Source organism: Periplaneta americana, chromosome 4 (assembly GCF_040183065.1).
Source record: "Periplaneta americana isolate PAMFEO1 chromosome 4, P.americana_PAMFEO1_priV1, whole genome shotgun sequence".
Classification (NCBI taxonomy): Eukaryota; Metazoa; Arthropoda; class Insecta; order Blattodea; family Blattidae; genus Periplaneta; species Periplaneta americana.
Genome location: NC_091120.1, coordinates 113,831 through 130,437, shown reverse-complemented (window position 1 = coordinate 130,437; position 16,607 = coordinate 113,831). Strand labels below are relative to the sequence as shown.

The 16,607-nt window shown below is 38.2% G+C and overlaps 2 protein-coding genes across 4 annotated transcripts in view; one reads left to right on the top strand and one right to left on the bottom strand.

Moving 5' to 3' along the window:
• The window catches only part of Atg9 (autophagy-related protein 9), a 204,820-nt gene that overhangs the window by 125,545 nt on the left and 62,668 nt on the right, over positions 1–16,607 (bottom strand). The window lies entirely within an intron of this gene.
• LOC138697496 (large neutral amino acids transporter small subunit 1) overlaps positions 1–16,607 on the top strand; it is a 111,580-nt gene that overhangs the window by 54,542 nt on the left and 40,431 nt on the right. For all 3 annotated transcript variants that reach the window (XM_069822785.1, XM_069822788.1, XM_069822786.1), the window contains exon 3: positions 13,973–14,098. In XM_069822785.1, coding sequence (XP_069678886.1) covers positions 13,973–14,098 — 126 coding nt within the window. The remainder of the gene's footprint in view (positions 1–13,972; positions 14,099–16,607) is intronic.

The following is a 16,607-nucleotide window of genomic DNA, read 5'->3' as shown; positions in this document are numbered from 1 at the left end:
ATACAGGGACATCATTTTATTTTTACTTCAATTTTTATTGTACCTGAGTTTTTGAATGTACAGTTACCCTGAAAAAGAATGAGACGATTCTTGGTCGTCGGAAGTTAAAGTTCTACAGCGCGGTTCACTCGATATCGACGTAGGGATACATAACATGACAGATAGTACAAGAATTGTTACAAGGACCACAACAAGGACAAGGACCAGAATAAGGATCACGAAGAAGACTGCCATTTAAGGCCAGGATTTCACAACATAGCTCGAGTCCCAAAATATCATTGCTTCACTGTACCGAATGGCAAATGCCTGCTAAGGGATCTACATTCTGGACTGCTGCTATCACTGTCTTGTCTCGGTAGCTCATATAGTAGCGTGCCGGTTCCATTGTATAACCGAAACGTCTCGTGTTCGATCCCAGGTAAAACTTTTTTTTTATTGAGGTGTAATTAATTTGTTCAGAGTTCCTCGACTGTCTAATTTGTCGAAAAATATGGAATAATTTATGCCCAATTTCTGGGTCTTACAAGTGGGCTGAACCTCGTCAAAAAAAATAAATCTTACTTGGAAGTTAAAAGTATTCTTCCTCAAACAAAAATCATAAGAAACAAAAAGAGACCTGTTAACTTAAAATCTTGTCCACATGCCATCAGCTTCTATTACAGCTCTAAGTCGATCCGGCATGGATGTCACGAGATTGTGGAATAAGTTCTGATCCCCGGCGAGATCTTCCCAGGTGTCAACAACTTGATCCCACAATTCGTCTCGATTTCGAGGGCGTCGGTGGGCATAGGTGGCTATCCTTCTCTTTTTCAATTCCGCCCATAAATTTTCGATGACATTCAAATCAGGTGACTTCGGAGGCCAATTAATGATTTCGATCTCGGGTCTCCTTTGAAACCATCTTTGAATGCTTGCAGCATAGTGCACGGGATGGTTATCCTGCTGGAACAGCAATGTTCCTTCGGGAAAACGTTCTCGGGCGGAGGGAAGGAATATATTTTCCAGAATGTGCTCGTAAGTTTCCGCATTAAACCGGCCATCGATGCGTTCTATAACGCCAGGTCCATCGTAAGACATCCACTCCCAACACGATATGCTAAAGCGCCCCGATCTTTCACGTCGGTGCACATAGCGCTGGTCATGTCGGAGACCATCCTCACGATAGACACGGACAGGACCTTCGTAATCACTCGAGATGGTTGTTTCGTCGGAGAAAATTACATTTCTCCAATCGAAATCCACTCGATTGGTAGCGAAGGCAAGACGGTCGACAGCTTGTGCTTCCCCCAATATTTCCATTTGCGCAGCCCTCCGGCTCCTAATACCGCGGTTCCTCAACCTGCTGATCACATTCTGTGAAGAGCCGGGAAAGTTAGATACTGCTCTTATTTCGTTAGCAGTCAGAAAGGGGTCCTGTCGAACTGTCTCGAATAAGAGAGCATCCTCTTCCAATGAAGAAATCCGCGGACGCCCAGGAATAGGGCGATTTTCGACCTCCCCTAAATTTTGGTAACGATAACCCACCTCGCGGCTGTACTTCCAGGAACACCGACCAAACGGCAGCAGATCTAGCCTCATATCCAGCCTCAACTAGAGCTATAACTCGCTGTCTCATGTCACGTCGGTTCGCCATTACAATGAGAAATGAGGGATGACGATAATACTTTAGTGTAGACAATGACTATTTAACGTGATATAGAATTATTGAAATAAGAGGCATCTTGCATAGTAAGAGTTAATAAATCAACCCTAAATTAAATATCTAAATAACAGGATATAACAGGAAATCCAACTGTTGCGAAACTAATCAAATTAAATCTAAGCTGAAGTAGCACAGCCATTGATAAATGTTTTGTACACAGAATTAGACTGAATTCCTATTCGACAGAACCTATAATCAATGGCTTGTCTGACCATGATAAACAAATCCTATGTGTTTCCAATGTCACTGAACAATTTCAAAATATTAATTTAAAAACTAAGAAAGGATCGTAATTGCTGTATCTAGTAATTATTTACTTTTATGTCTACAAAATGAATCTTGGAAAAACATATATGATACTGGTACTACTGATATTAAGAGTAAATATATTGAATTTTTCACTTAATTTCATAATCACTTCAGTGGATGTTCTCCACTCAATGTTGTGAAAAAATTCAAAAGTTAAAACATGTAGATAACGCAGGGTCTTCAAAATCTCGTGTATTAAAAAGAAGAATCTATATGTAATGAGTTGCAATGTAATGATCTTCATGTTCTTAAATACTGCAAGAAGTACAGTGTAATTTATCAAAAATTATGAAAGAGGGAAATAGAATATATTTGAGTAGAAAAGTACAAAATTCAGATAATGCAATTAAACCTATTCGTAATATTATTAAATTTAAACTTGTAGATATCCTAAGAAAGAAAATATTTTTTCATTAAAACCAATGATTATAAAGTAGAGGATCCCAAATCTATTGCAAATTCTTTTAACGTATTATAGTATATAGTACAGAAATATTAGACAACTTAAACATTCAAGATTTTGCAAAAGATACTGCAATTGGTTACTTAACAGATGTATTTAATAATTATTATTAATATATGTAATTAGTCAATAATTGCAACAGTGCTTATACATTCAATCATAGCATGAATAAAATTGAATGCAAACGCGTAGATAAAATAGTTAAAATTAACTGCAGGGGTGAGAATGGAATAATCCAAAGCCATACTTTTAACAAAAATTGTTTTTTTGCGAGTGCATTTCTTACACATATGGGAAAGCTATTAATAAATTATTGTAATAATTACTCAACAAATGACATAGCCTAAGGACTCTAAACCTTTGTAAAAGTTTGTCTATTATTATATATATTTTTTTAATTTCATTTTAATTGTTAGTTTTTAATATATATGCATTTACATTGTATATATGTGTGTGTATAAATGCATTCATTAGATTAACGTTTATAATATTATAACTTGTAATTTTGTATTGTTTGCGATCATTAACACTTAATCTCAGGACTTTGTAAAACTATATTTCAACGTGACTTAGCTATTTCAACGTTATTTAGACAAAAAAAAAAAAATTGTTGTGTAGACTAAGAATCGAACTCGCACTCTTCTACACAACACGCAGAAGTCTTACCGTCTGAGCTATGGAAACGACATGAAAGCTTTCCTTTCTGTGCGGAGTGTCGATCTAGTCATGAAGGTCCATTGTCGATTTAACTACACGATTTATGTATATATTTATCTTTTATTTACGTAATATTATCATATTTTTTGCAGTCTTTTAATTGAATTTCGGAACGATGCTAGTAACAAACCAAATAGCCTGAATTTAAGTAACTCAATATTCGTTATCTTGTGTATCGGTGCTCTGGTCTCCGATCATGCGCAGTGTCTTACATCTGAGACTTAGGAATATTCAATCGTCTCATCCTTTTCCAGGGAAACTGTACTTCACTCCTACCCCCTCTACTAGTAAACTTCCACACAGAACCAAGGCCGCGTATGCAGTGAAAGTCGCCTTACGGTCATAATAAACAGTACTGAGTTAGTGAGTATAGTACGTTCCAGAAATATGTTCGCGTTTTGCAGTGACGAAAGAGCTTTCAATATTGAATCATATTTTCGCACAGGTAATGTCGTCCGATTGCCTACGTCGCATCCCGGTTTTCCCCACCCGCTTTTGCTCGCCCCTCTGTAAAGGCTAGTGGCTGGGCTGTCTTAGCTTTTTTCTGAAAACATTAATTTCTGTTAGGAATTGGCTGTCTACGTAATATTATACAACTGTTTAAAATAACTTAAATAAAAGGGCCTCGTTAAGTAATTAACTATCACGTGATTTCCCCAGGTTCTAAGACCCTGCGACAAAATCACTTGGACAGTAGATAGCATGTCTGAGTAATTTTATCTTTTCGGATAGGGCAGAAGTGAAGATTGAGTTTACAGTACGTAAGGTACTCTATTATAGAGTAGGTACAGAATTATTTCAACATGAGTTACTAGTACGAAGGACGAAACTGGTAATTGGAATTAGGTACAATAGTCTATAGTGCGATAATATGCACAAAAGAACTGAAGCCTGTATCGAAATGAACGGCCACCATTTTCAAAAATGTGTTTAATTATCCATATTATGATTATTTTTCAATTTAACTTCATTCTCTATATTGTACGCTAATGTGCTGTAACACTACAATATACACTGCATAATGAAACGTCCGAATGGGTAGCTCAGTTCGTGAGTAAAAAACACTCATTGTTAATACAGTACTGTATTTTGATTAAACAGAAACCTAATGAAAATTATCAAACTCAAAATCGCGATATTTCCTAGTTTACGTAAATGGATGAACTACTTTTCTTCCCTCCTATACCGAGTAAAGTGATTTGTTTGTATTTTATGCCATCGAACTCCAGTCGTGGAAGGAGGAGCAAACTGTGTTTCCGGTTCTCAACCGTTAATCCAAAAGTATAGCCAGGTTAATATTAAAAATGTTAGTAAAAATAAAGTGATGTCCCTGTACAAAGAACTTTCTAATATAATCAAAAAGGAGTTTCAGAAAAAAAAAACGTAGTCCCTGAAAGAGAGTGCTTGGGACAAAATTTGCAAATTACTTCTCCGCATCAAAAGCAACTCCGCTATGTTTATTTTATTAATGAACTGCGGTTCACAAGTACTGTGAAGGTCTGCACACACACACACACACACACACACACACACACACACACACACACACACACACACACACACACACACAAAATAACAACTCATAAATATGTGTGCTATACGGTATTTTACACAGCACTCATTTTTTTGTGCATGGGTTCAATTTTTATTTCACCCCATTCCATTACTGAACAGTCATGCAGTAAGAAGAAAATGTTGCCTTGATTTCAACACGTTCATTAGCTTGTCTTCACGGGAAGCAGCCTGAAGCTAAGCGTTCCAGCTTCTTGACATTCAGTAACTCATTACAGTTCGCGATTTTCATCGAGTGTTACGCTATCCAAGGATCGAGTCAATGCAGCCACTTCCTGAAGTGCGAGCTGCCCGTGGCCTTGACGGAACAAAGCGAAGTACGTCATCTGGCAGGTCGTGTTTGTATCGCTGTTTCGTTTCTTTGAACTTCACGGAAAACTTGAGAGCTCATTTAGTGACTAGACAGACTTTCTGATTTGCATCCTGGAATTCTCGAGTCTTCAAGAAGCTTAGCTAGAATTGGAAGTATAATAATAATAATAATAATAATAATAATAATAATAATAATAATAATAATAATAAACAGAAATGACGGCTGAAGTTAAACAAGGACTCAAGGGCCAACTCATATGAGTAGGACAAGAAATTTAAATTGAGAGCAAATATATTTTAATGCAACTTACTCGGATATGACCATTGTCAACAGTTTATAAGGCGAGGTCCACGGACTAAATGACGCAGTGAAGTCGTGTAGTTTAGAGCGGTGAGGATTCTCCACGGATTATCTCACATTCGCCTTGCGTTTGAGGAGAACCTCGGAAAAAAATCCAACCTTCTCTACCACATGATCTACGTCGGTGTATTGCAATTCAGGAAACATCGGGATATATGGGTGGTGCATGGAACAAACAGGGATGAAAATACGATTTTTAAGTCCGATTCAGAAGATAATTCTAATACGAGTAACTCTAATAGTCTCCCCTTCTTTTTTTGATGGGCAAAAATTGGACCCTGAAGATTAGACTTTGAAAAACTAAAAACAAAGGATAGACTTGCAAGCGAAGAGAAGTCCATCAGGCAAACTCAAACTTTTGAGACACAGAATTCAGTAGGAATGAGATAAACTACATTCCGGAAAGGTGATAGAGGTAGAGAACGTGATATGGTCCGCGGACCATAGGTTGGGAACCGCTTGTTTATAGGATCCTCAGAAAGAGTCCAATCCCAAGAAAATAGTCTTTGAAATACAGTAGGCCTACTGCATAACCCGAAGTGCCAGCCCCAATACTGGACGTAGCCTACGTCGAAAGAGACTTTTTTTCGTAACAGTATCACATTGTACTGTTGATGGAAAGTGCTTGATGTAAGAAAAATAAGACCACACTGACGCAATGGTGCGGTACCGGGGAACTGTCGGATGCATTCCTTGGCGAGTCGAATTCTGCCCCATTATTATAAACAATGAATAGCGCTACGTTTAAACGAATCTACATTCAATTACTAGTTCTCCACAAAATTTAAAAAAAAAAATCTTATTCGTGTATATACAGTATATTTGGTAGCATTCTCAACAGGTCCAGTTGTATCTATTTCATTAATTGGCAGTTCATGAAAATGGTTTTTATTTTCAGTCGGAGCGGGGAAGGAAAGAAACGAAAAAGTCATCCTCATGTTGTGGACCGTTTTGCTATCATTCTCAAATTATGGTCATCATTTTTTAATGGAAAGTATTCCTTCTGTTCCAAAATATGGTATAGAAAGATTCATTAATTCTGTTCCAAAATATGCTATACATTTGTTAAAGTTCTCAGTAATATAATGTAACTTTAATACATCTTCTATATACTTATTTGATTGATAAATTAACATAAGAAAAACATAAAAATTAGATACATTTCATTCTGTGTGATGTCAAATTAATAAAAAAAAAAAAAAATTGTTTTGAGAGAGGCAAATTAACATAACTGTCCTACATATGAGGGTTGTTTGATATGTATAAAAAAAATTATGAAAATTACGCTTAAACGTTTTTCTGAAAGGAAAAAAAAAAGAAGTAATAACACAAAAACAAATATCGGTATGAAAATGTGGTTAAGTCGGAAAGAAAGACTGTTTAATTTCCTTCAAAATGAGCTACCATTCGTTTTTCTGCGATGGATAGAACGAGTTACGGTCATTTAAATGTTATGGTGCGCTCCAATCTATGAGCTTAACTTCGAAAATATAGTCGCAATTTCGTAAATAAAAAAGTACGAGTCTAATGAATTTCCTCATAGAATGTAGAAAAAAAAAATGCCACACAATCTGAAGGCTAGCGTGTTCGCTCCCGAACCCAACGGGCCGGGGTTCGATTTCCCACTTGGGAAATCAGTGTTCGACTTAACATGGAATGCTTCATCAGCAGATTCGTATAATATTAACCATCCTGAAAGAAACTCTTTCTAATAGCTCATTCTTTCCCTTCTCGTAGGGCTACAGCTGATGACAAACTAAGTTTTGCCTCCTCACCTATAGGAAGTGTTGCAATGTTAAAAGCTTTTCCTGTCACTGAAGTAGACTACAGTTTAGCGCTTTGACTCTATAAACTTTTTTAAGTGAACCCGGAAAAAATTGAACTTCCCAGTGGCGGCCGCTATATTGTTTCGTTGAATAAAGTGCCATTTCTTTTTGTGCGTGATTTTACTTAACGTGGAAAATTAGCTTGACACTGTAGCTAGTCATGTAGGCCTACATAGTGTAGGCAACGTACTGGGCTCTATTTACCGAACAAACATTACATCTAGTGGACAGCCCATTCAAAAACGAATTTTCATTTTCATAAGTTTAAAATAAAGGCTACCTGGGAATTAAGCAATCAGTGCCGTGAGGAAGACAACTACATAATAATGATTACACTTCTGCAATGTTTCTCGGGGAAAATGTTTGCAGTATGTTTTGTGGCTCGTCTGAGCCCGCTATGAGGGGGGGGGGGGTATCGTGGCACTCAAGTTCCCGAAGTATTTAAATATTTCTTGTGATCTGTGCATTTCATGTCGAGTGCAGACAGTGCAGTAAAGGAAGGATTTCAGAGGACCTGTAAAGCGATTCACAATGAATTGTTACATTATGTGCTAGATTCAAAGCAGCTCACCCGATTCTGTTCGAGCCTCTACTGATTTTCACATTGCAAAATAACTACTTCGTGTTAGGAATAACACAGTTTGCAAGAATATCCATTTCACCAACCATTATTCAAAATGGCTTATTTTACATGACTTGTTTGTTTAGATTAAAAGAATGATTTCTGCTAACAAGTCGCGGGCTACAGCCAGCACGCGCGCCCTAGGTTGTGGTGCGCACGATTACAGCAATAAAAACGACGAAAGCTTACCTATAGCGACCAGCTGATGCAACTGCGCGCAACATTGCGGTAGGATGAGTAGACGGTGTGCCTCGATGGAAGCCGATTATTCACAATTGAAGGGAACGAATAATCCTCACATCTTTTAAAATTCAGTCTCAAGTGCAGGAAGATGTCGCTATCGAAATCTACTCAACAATAGTCGAATTAAATCCGTGGCTCGAGATCCCAAGAAGTGCTCAGGCGACCGGCCGTCTGTTGGCCTCACGTACACATGCCCCAGCAGAAGAGGTGAACGATCATCCATCCAGAACGGATTAGCAGGATGATCCCCCAGCCGGTATAGGTGGTTTCCGTAATCGCATTTTGCTACCTATCGTTGCTTCCCAAATTCTTCACGTTGCTGGGTGTACACCGGTCCCATACACTGGTCGAAATTTCATGAGAAAATTCCTTCCGCATGAGGACTCGGACCAGCGCGGGACATGCGTTAGGCCACGTCGAACAAGCAGCAACAGACTGATTTGCCTTGCTGATCGCGGTCATATTGTAAATATACAGTAATTATTCATTTGAACGACATAGAACGTGCGAATACGGAAATTTAGCGAACTGCAGTTAGAACCCCGAAAGTAGTATGGCTCGTATCCTGGGCGTTCGTCCTGCAAGAGCTTCTTGATGTAGCAAATGTGAATGTGCCATGTCCCCGCATGCCCAGAGTCACATAGTCTACACATCGCGCATCGTGCAGAATGGCTTACTTCTCGTTTCCATCGAGAGTTCGAACAGCCTCCAGGCTAACGCCTCTTTGTTACAGGATCAGCACTTCTTGTGGGCTGATGGAGTCCAAGCATTCATTTCACTTCTGGAAAATGTAGACGAGTAATATGCAATATGCAGACCGCGTCCGTACAAGTTATAATGCAGCCTAGCACCTCATTTTTCGGATTACAGATAATGAACAGAAGTTTATTAATATGAGTGAAGGCAGCTGTACTTCTGCATTAAATAATAATATTGCAGGAAATAAATTATAAACAGTAAACCACAGGCAGCGTGATGATGTGGATGTGTTAGTGTTGTCAGAAGCTGCTCTTCGTTTACATCTGCTGCGGATCCGTTTATCTTTCTTATTTTTAAATATGCTGCTCACTAATTTGTTTGACCTCGTGGTATAGAGTTCGGTCAATGCTGTCTATTATGTATATTAGCACTGCAATTGCCTGGCAGTGATATACTATGTATAATATACAGTACTTACTTACTTAGAAATGGCTTTTATTTTTTTTCTAAAGAACCCGCAGGTTCATTGCCGCCCTCACATAATCCCGCCATCGGTGCCTATCCTGTGCAAGATTATTTCAGTCTCTACCGTCATATCCCACCTTCCTTAAATCCATTTCAATATTATCCTCCCATCTACGTCACGACCTCCCCAAAGGTCTTGTTCCTTCCGGCCTCCCAACTAATAACATTACATAATTACAACAATAAAATTACGTAGCTAAAATAAACGTAAAATTAATTAATTATAAATAAATAAATATATGACTATAAATAAGGACTATGCTATAAATAAATCCTATTAAAATACGAGTACTACAAATAAAGCAAAATTAAACCTATTTCTATTAAACCAAACTATTGTTAACTTAAGGAATTATAAGTCACCTTAATTACATTATCAACTTACCTCATTACATAACTTACAAGCAAAAATTCTCATTGGGGCAGATAGAAGAGTTATTTTTTTCTTCCACTATGTTAATAATATCAAAACAAGTACTTAAATTTTGGCCACTCGAGCGCAATTACGAGGGCCATACAGAAAGTAATCTTCCCTGGGGCCGTTTAAGAAAGAAAACACAATTTCACTGAAAGTTTTATTAGAACAAATACAGCATTAAATTCCGCCGAATCCTGCAATTGAAGTCGGCACAGCGGAAAGATAATGCGAGGAAGTGGATCGCACGAGATGAACAAGCTCTCAGGTTTGACACATTAGTTACATCATACTTGACGCGGTCGTTGATTTACGTATAATAAGACCCAAGGCCATAATCATTGCATTATTTAATAGCATTCTTGTCTGCGGCCAGCAGTCACCGAACGTCACGTGTACACAAACAAATTAGTGGGCACTGACGCGCAATGACAGGGTAGATCACCTTGTAGGGTGTCTCTCTGTGGTCCGATGGTCCAAAACTTGCGCAGGTAAAAGTGAGTTGTCCTTTTGGACACCTTCACAATCATGAGCAGCTTTTTTATACTTGTCTATCTGCTGACAGAGGTGCCTGTGTACGTAGTTTGAGGGGAGGTTTCGACACGAACTCATCAATTTCCTTATTAGTGTTAACGTATACATGTAGTCATATTTATGTAATTTATTTTTCAATTTAAGTCTCCTTGAGTTCAAACATTCATTTAAATCAACAATTCTAAACAACTGCTTAGTTTTTCCTCACCTTAGAAATCGCAGCCGGCGCGATTCCTGCGGGAACAAATTTCAGACGCCAACAAGTCTAGCGCGCTGCCCCAGTCAGCTGACGTCATCATAATGAGCCCGCAGAATCGAAATCAATGAGGCGCCCGGCCAAAAGCGCGAAATCAGTACAACATCCAAAATGTATTCGATAATCTGAATCCAACAATGAAGTGTAGGAATACAAAATGGCTCCAGGATGTCCTCAGAATCAGTGGGGAACGAACATTCAATGATTTTATTCGCTTAGCAAAAGCTACACACATACATACTCGCTTACATACAATCATGCGTACAAGAAAACAAAACAATAGTATTTATCAACATAAACTATAAAATTGCCCAAACTTTCAGTACATTAACTATTATTAGTGCATAGTACATAATTAAGAAAAATATTTATAAATTCCTAATAAAAAAAACCAAGGCATGTAATATTACGCTGTGTAATGAATAATGTTGCATGCTAAAATATACACACATACGTAATAGAGCCACACATTGTTGAGCTGTAAGCAGTGACGCGGGATGCTTCGTATGAGAAGCAGATGCAGGCGATTCCACGTTCACAATTCAGCTTCTAACTAGTTCGGCCTACCGGTAGGGGGAGAACAAACAAACAAAAAGTAAATTCTAGCTTTTTCCTTTCCTTGGGCGAGAAAACATAGAATTGTGAAAAAATTATTAGTAATTTGAGGTATTTGTACAAGCCTCGTCTGTTCTAAAAATAAAAACAGTTTGTACAGTACAAGCTAGGACTGTCTTTGTGATTACACGAGAAAATAGTTGAAACCAAGGCAGGAAGTGAGAATAACCGCATCAAGGTTAACAGCAAGCCCTATCCTTTTCAAACACGTTATCGTTATCATTATCGTATTATCCAGCGTTGCCAGCCTTTAAACACAAAATTATGGAATTGTAGCCTAAAAATTACCGAATTTTCCACAAAATTATTGCAAACATACAATATTAATAATAATGCCATACTATCAAAATTTTACACAATACTAAATAAACTTCCATTCACTTCTCACCAACGACAGCTACAAACAGACTATTCTGATTAACTGATCAGCAAGCTTACTACTGACTGGAGAAGAACGAGGTCTCATTCCTGAGAATCGTGAGAGATTTAAAACATTTACCCAGAGAAAAGCAAAAGAAAAGAATAAAGTCAAAGTGTTTCATTTCTTAATAAAGAAAGCAAAGTGGAATGAATGATATGATTAACGAACATTATCGCATTATCTCATAAGTGTTATCGCATTTCGTATCAGGGTTAAAAATATCGCAAAAAGTTATAATTTATGGCTTGGTTGGCCAACGCTGGTATTATCGTCACACAGCACTTAACAACAACATACAGCTGACCCATAATTAATTGTGACATTGTGATATGTGTTCGCCCTCCGGGTCAAAGAGGCTGTTTTGAACAGTTATCTCAAGTTTTGTGGACAGCAAGCAAATTGCTGGCATGGCTGTCCTCACGTGACATCACAAGACATGTGAGGGCACTCCATCGGTGACACGCTGAGGAAGGGGTGCTGGCTATAGTATAAAATGTCTTCTGTTTTCAATGAACATGTTCTTCGCCGGACTGTAAATTACTTCTCTATGTTAGGAAAACAATCCGGTGTTGAAGAACAAACAGGACTCCAACCGTCCTGGTTCATAAATTTCAGGAACCTTTCCGTTCCGTCTCATAAGAAATGGATGTTGTCTGTTCTGGATCGTTTTAATTATATACGATATTTCAATACACTTTTTCAATTAAATACTGACAGCGACATATTGCATTATAGCATTCGCTATACACTTGCAACATGCCTTTGATGTGCACTGAGTAGGCCTATACTGTTCTCCAACCAGGAGATCAACCGTGAAAGGAATGTGTTTACTATTGCGTCATCTATTGGAACGAAGTAGATAGATAATATTACCGTTATAACGTCAGTTTAAAAACCATGCGCTCTCCTACATATGTTATTTCCTGTATGAAGGGATTAAAAGACCAGGAGATTAACTGTGATCTAATTTTGTAACTAGGGTAGTATCAATATGTGTGCATTAATGTTATGGTTTGTGCTGTGAGAGCTAGCCAACAGAGATAAGAGTACCCACGTGTGTGACCTTATGACATAAACATTCATTCACAGCATCACCCCGCTTCGTGTCATTTCTCGTAGTTGGAGTGCAGTAGTGCGGAGTTAAATAAATTAAAAGGGCCGGACTCGGCAACACTTGATCCGATGTCATAGGCCACTGCTAAGATTTCTTATTGTTTTTTAACTGCGACCTGAGTATCAGTTTCAACGACTGCGATACGGAGGTTCAGCCACAAGTACAGAACCGGGAATCATTTCCTTTCGCTAGTAATAATACGCGTCGATGTAAAATATTAAAGACTTGTGCATTTTATACAATCTATTTTTTTTTTTTCAGCTGAATGAAATGACAACCGTTTGTGGTTTCCGTCTCTGTAAATATGATACAATGATAACATTTCCAGAATTTATATATTATTTTATGTGTATATAAATATTTCCCGTAACGCTCGGCGTCAGCCCACTGATAATATTAATTTCGTTCTCGTTATTAACAGCATCGAGTCCGCGAAAGTAACAGCTTCCGGTTCATTTAAAGCCCTGATTAAAATTAATGTTAAATGATGAGAGGACGATATAGGCCTATGCTTTAAGAGAAGGCATTACTCTTTTAAGATGTAAACCAAAGAAATAAAGAAAACGAAGAAGTAACGAATGTAGCAGGACGTGGAGCATGTCTGCGGTGGGCTTCGTGTTTTAGTTTGGAAGGGGAAACTGTTAATCGTTAAGGTCGGGTCACAGCGACAGTGCGGACTGTCAACAAGAATGATGCACAGACAGGTCACTACCGAATACAACTCACTGTGTCGAACGAGATTTTGTACTTTCCAGTCTTTGATCTCCAACATCACCGTTCTGTATTAACTATGAATGAATGAATACATAAATAAATAATAAATAACAATAAAATAATAATAAAGCAATAACCAAATAAAACAAACAAGTAAATAAATAAATAAACAAATAAGCGAATAAATAAATAAGTGAAAAAGAAGTAAATAAGTGAAAGAGAAGTCAATAAGTCCATAAAATAAATAAGTAAATACGTAAATAAATAAATAAATAGACAAATATCTCAGTGAAAAAGAAGTAAATAAAATAAATAAGTAAACAAGTAAGTGAATAATTCCCGTTGTCCAAAAGGAACTCTATCCTACAGACCAACAGGACGAAGAGATCAGAGAAGACCACAAATAAGATGGCTAGAACAGTGAACGGAAAGAGACAAAAGTGTCTAAACCGAAAAATCAGAATAAATAAATAAATGAATAAATAAATAAATAATCTTGTTTTGCAGAGCTGTTGTTTTTTAGCGTGCTGTATGTTTCCTTTTGTGTTGCAGTGGTTCTGACATTCGTCAACTGCTGGGAAGTCAAGTGGGCCACTCGGGTGCAGGACGTCTTCACGTACGCCAAGCTCCTAGCCCTCTTCATCATAATCATCACAGGGCTGGTTCAACTCTTCTCAGGTGAGTTATTCCGCATTTACTTGAATATGTTACGTACGGGAGGTCATGCTTGCAAGAATTGTGTTCCAAGATTGCAGCCATATTTGTATTTCAGCAATTCGCAGTTATTTCCATAAAGAGAGTGACTGGCTGACTTCATTGCTGATAGCAAGATTGAGTGGTCTTGGTTGCTTGTCAAGAGCACTGCAATCGAAGCTTGTTGTTAACTGTATTTTCTGACGAAGAACACTTATCAGCTAGAAAGATGACACGCATCTCTTTTAATGAAGCGAGATGTAAATATTCCTTCACAGCACGCGCAGGATCTTGTGTTATGCTGCACACTTATACGATGTAGTAATTCCATTCCTGTTCCTCATTGAACTGATAGCTTTTATCTTTCGAGAGACTAAAGTAATTTCTACTGGACATTCCTTCTCCACTAGTAGTCTGAGTGCGACAAATTAAGAATTCCTTGATCCCGGGATACTGAAGTACAAGTCAACAAGAATAACATGTTATATCGTGTGGGACTAAACAGCGTTGTTCCTATTTGAAGGAAAGTTTGGCACAAGGAATAGGTTACAGCGCATCTTCATCTGAGAAAAGGAAGTCGTGTGTTTTTAAGAATAACTGTAATGAAAGTATCGTAGTTATTCTTAATTTTAAACTGGAGTCCCTACATGGTATGCAACCCAGCGCACGAGATCGCTGGAAGGGAAATCGAACATAAGGCTGTAATTTAAACGAAGAGAGATAATTTATGGGAATTACGTTATAAACACTTTGCAATGCTCAAGAGTGCATGCAACGAATTAGCCGGAAGTGCTGTCACATCCCTAGGCCTGTTGCAACCTAGCAAGCATTTCTTTATTTGACGGAAACGAAAGAATTTTTAATCTGATGTTTTGTGAAGGACTGTGTAGTTTCAGAAAAAGTTGCAACTCTTGTAATATGAAAAACTAAATAATGATGATGAGGAGGATTTCAATCTCGCCCACGGTCAATGTCAGGCCCGTGCCGTGATAGTCAATCGTTGGCTTGTAAAGCGTACAGATGTACTAAATAGAGCTCGCTGCTATCCCTTCGCAGCAGTCTAGCCCACGTTCTGCGATGTCAGTTTCTCGGGGTCTTTGAGTTCGAAAATCATTTTCACAACTCCAACTGTCACCCATCTACATGCAGCCGTCGCTGTGCATGTTTTATATTCCACATCGTATTCTTGGATTTTGTGCAACACGATGTTTCTGTCAGACGCACAGCCGGTCCTTTTTACTTTTCCAACAGACATTACAAAATGTATACCGCAAATCGTTTAGTTAAAATTTCTCAGGTCGTCGACAGATAAATAATCTATTGTAATTATAATAAGCGCAATATGTATAAAAGTACATTTGTATTTGCAGAGCCACAACCTATTAATTCGCAGAATAAATGTGCAAAAAATCCCATAATAACAATCTAAAAGAAAGCTTGTTACGTTTTCATTTGTCACATTCCGAAACAAGCGTTGTCAAGGGAACAACAACAAAAGCACAAAAGAACAACGGCGCTGATAACAATTATAATTATGTAGCTTCCCAAGAAGTGATGCATCGACGACAATGAAGGAGCTGGCGATTATCGTAATGAGTCATCACACTCGCAGCATCTAACGACACTGAATCGATCGATCACTTCGCTCGCTTCTTAATGCTCTGTGTCGGCAACGCCCACGTTCAGCGGATGGACCGCGATATGGCGGGAAAAGGTCATGCGGTGTCAGGTTCGTGGGCGTGTTCCCCTAGAAAATTTTAACAGAGACGAGGTCGAAAACCAAGCCTAACAATTCTTCTAGGATAGAACCCACACTATATTAAACGTGACAGACTCGGGAAACGACAATTTACTAAAGCGAAATGAAACTACCGAATACGTCGTGTGAAACAGGGGCTATGACTAGGACATAGCTAAGTGTCGAGAAGGCAGATGGCAACGAAACAGTGCAGTCTTTTATTAGATAAGTGACCTTTTGCATTTTAAACAGTCATTAAGAAAGTTATATCAGTAAAGTTCCGTTAAGTAAGTTGTTTGCAAATATTTTATACCCCACCCATCTTCTTAGAACAAAAATATCGTCCACACCTGTGGAGTAACGGTCAGCGCGTCTGGCTGCGAAATCAGGTGGCCCGGGTTCGAATCCCGGTCGGGGCAAGTTACCTGGTTGAGGTTTTTTTCCGGGGGTTTCCCTCAACCCAATACGAGCAAATGCTGGGTAACTTTCGGTGCTGGATCCCGGACTCATTTCACCGGCATTATCACCTTCATTTCATTCAGACGCTAAATAACCTAGATGTTGATACAGCGTCGTAAAATAAGCCAATAAAATAAAATAATAATAATAAAAAAACAAAAATATCAAAGCATGATCACTGAAACTATCCTATTTTGCGGTGCGGTAGACAACACGGCAGTGCAGACATGTGTGAAGCTTCTCTCGTATTGACTCTCACTTCATGTATGTGATGGTGATACATGTACTTTTAGAGGT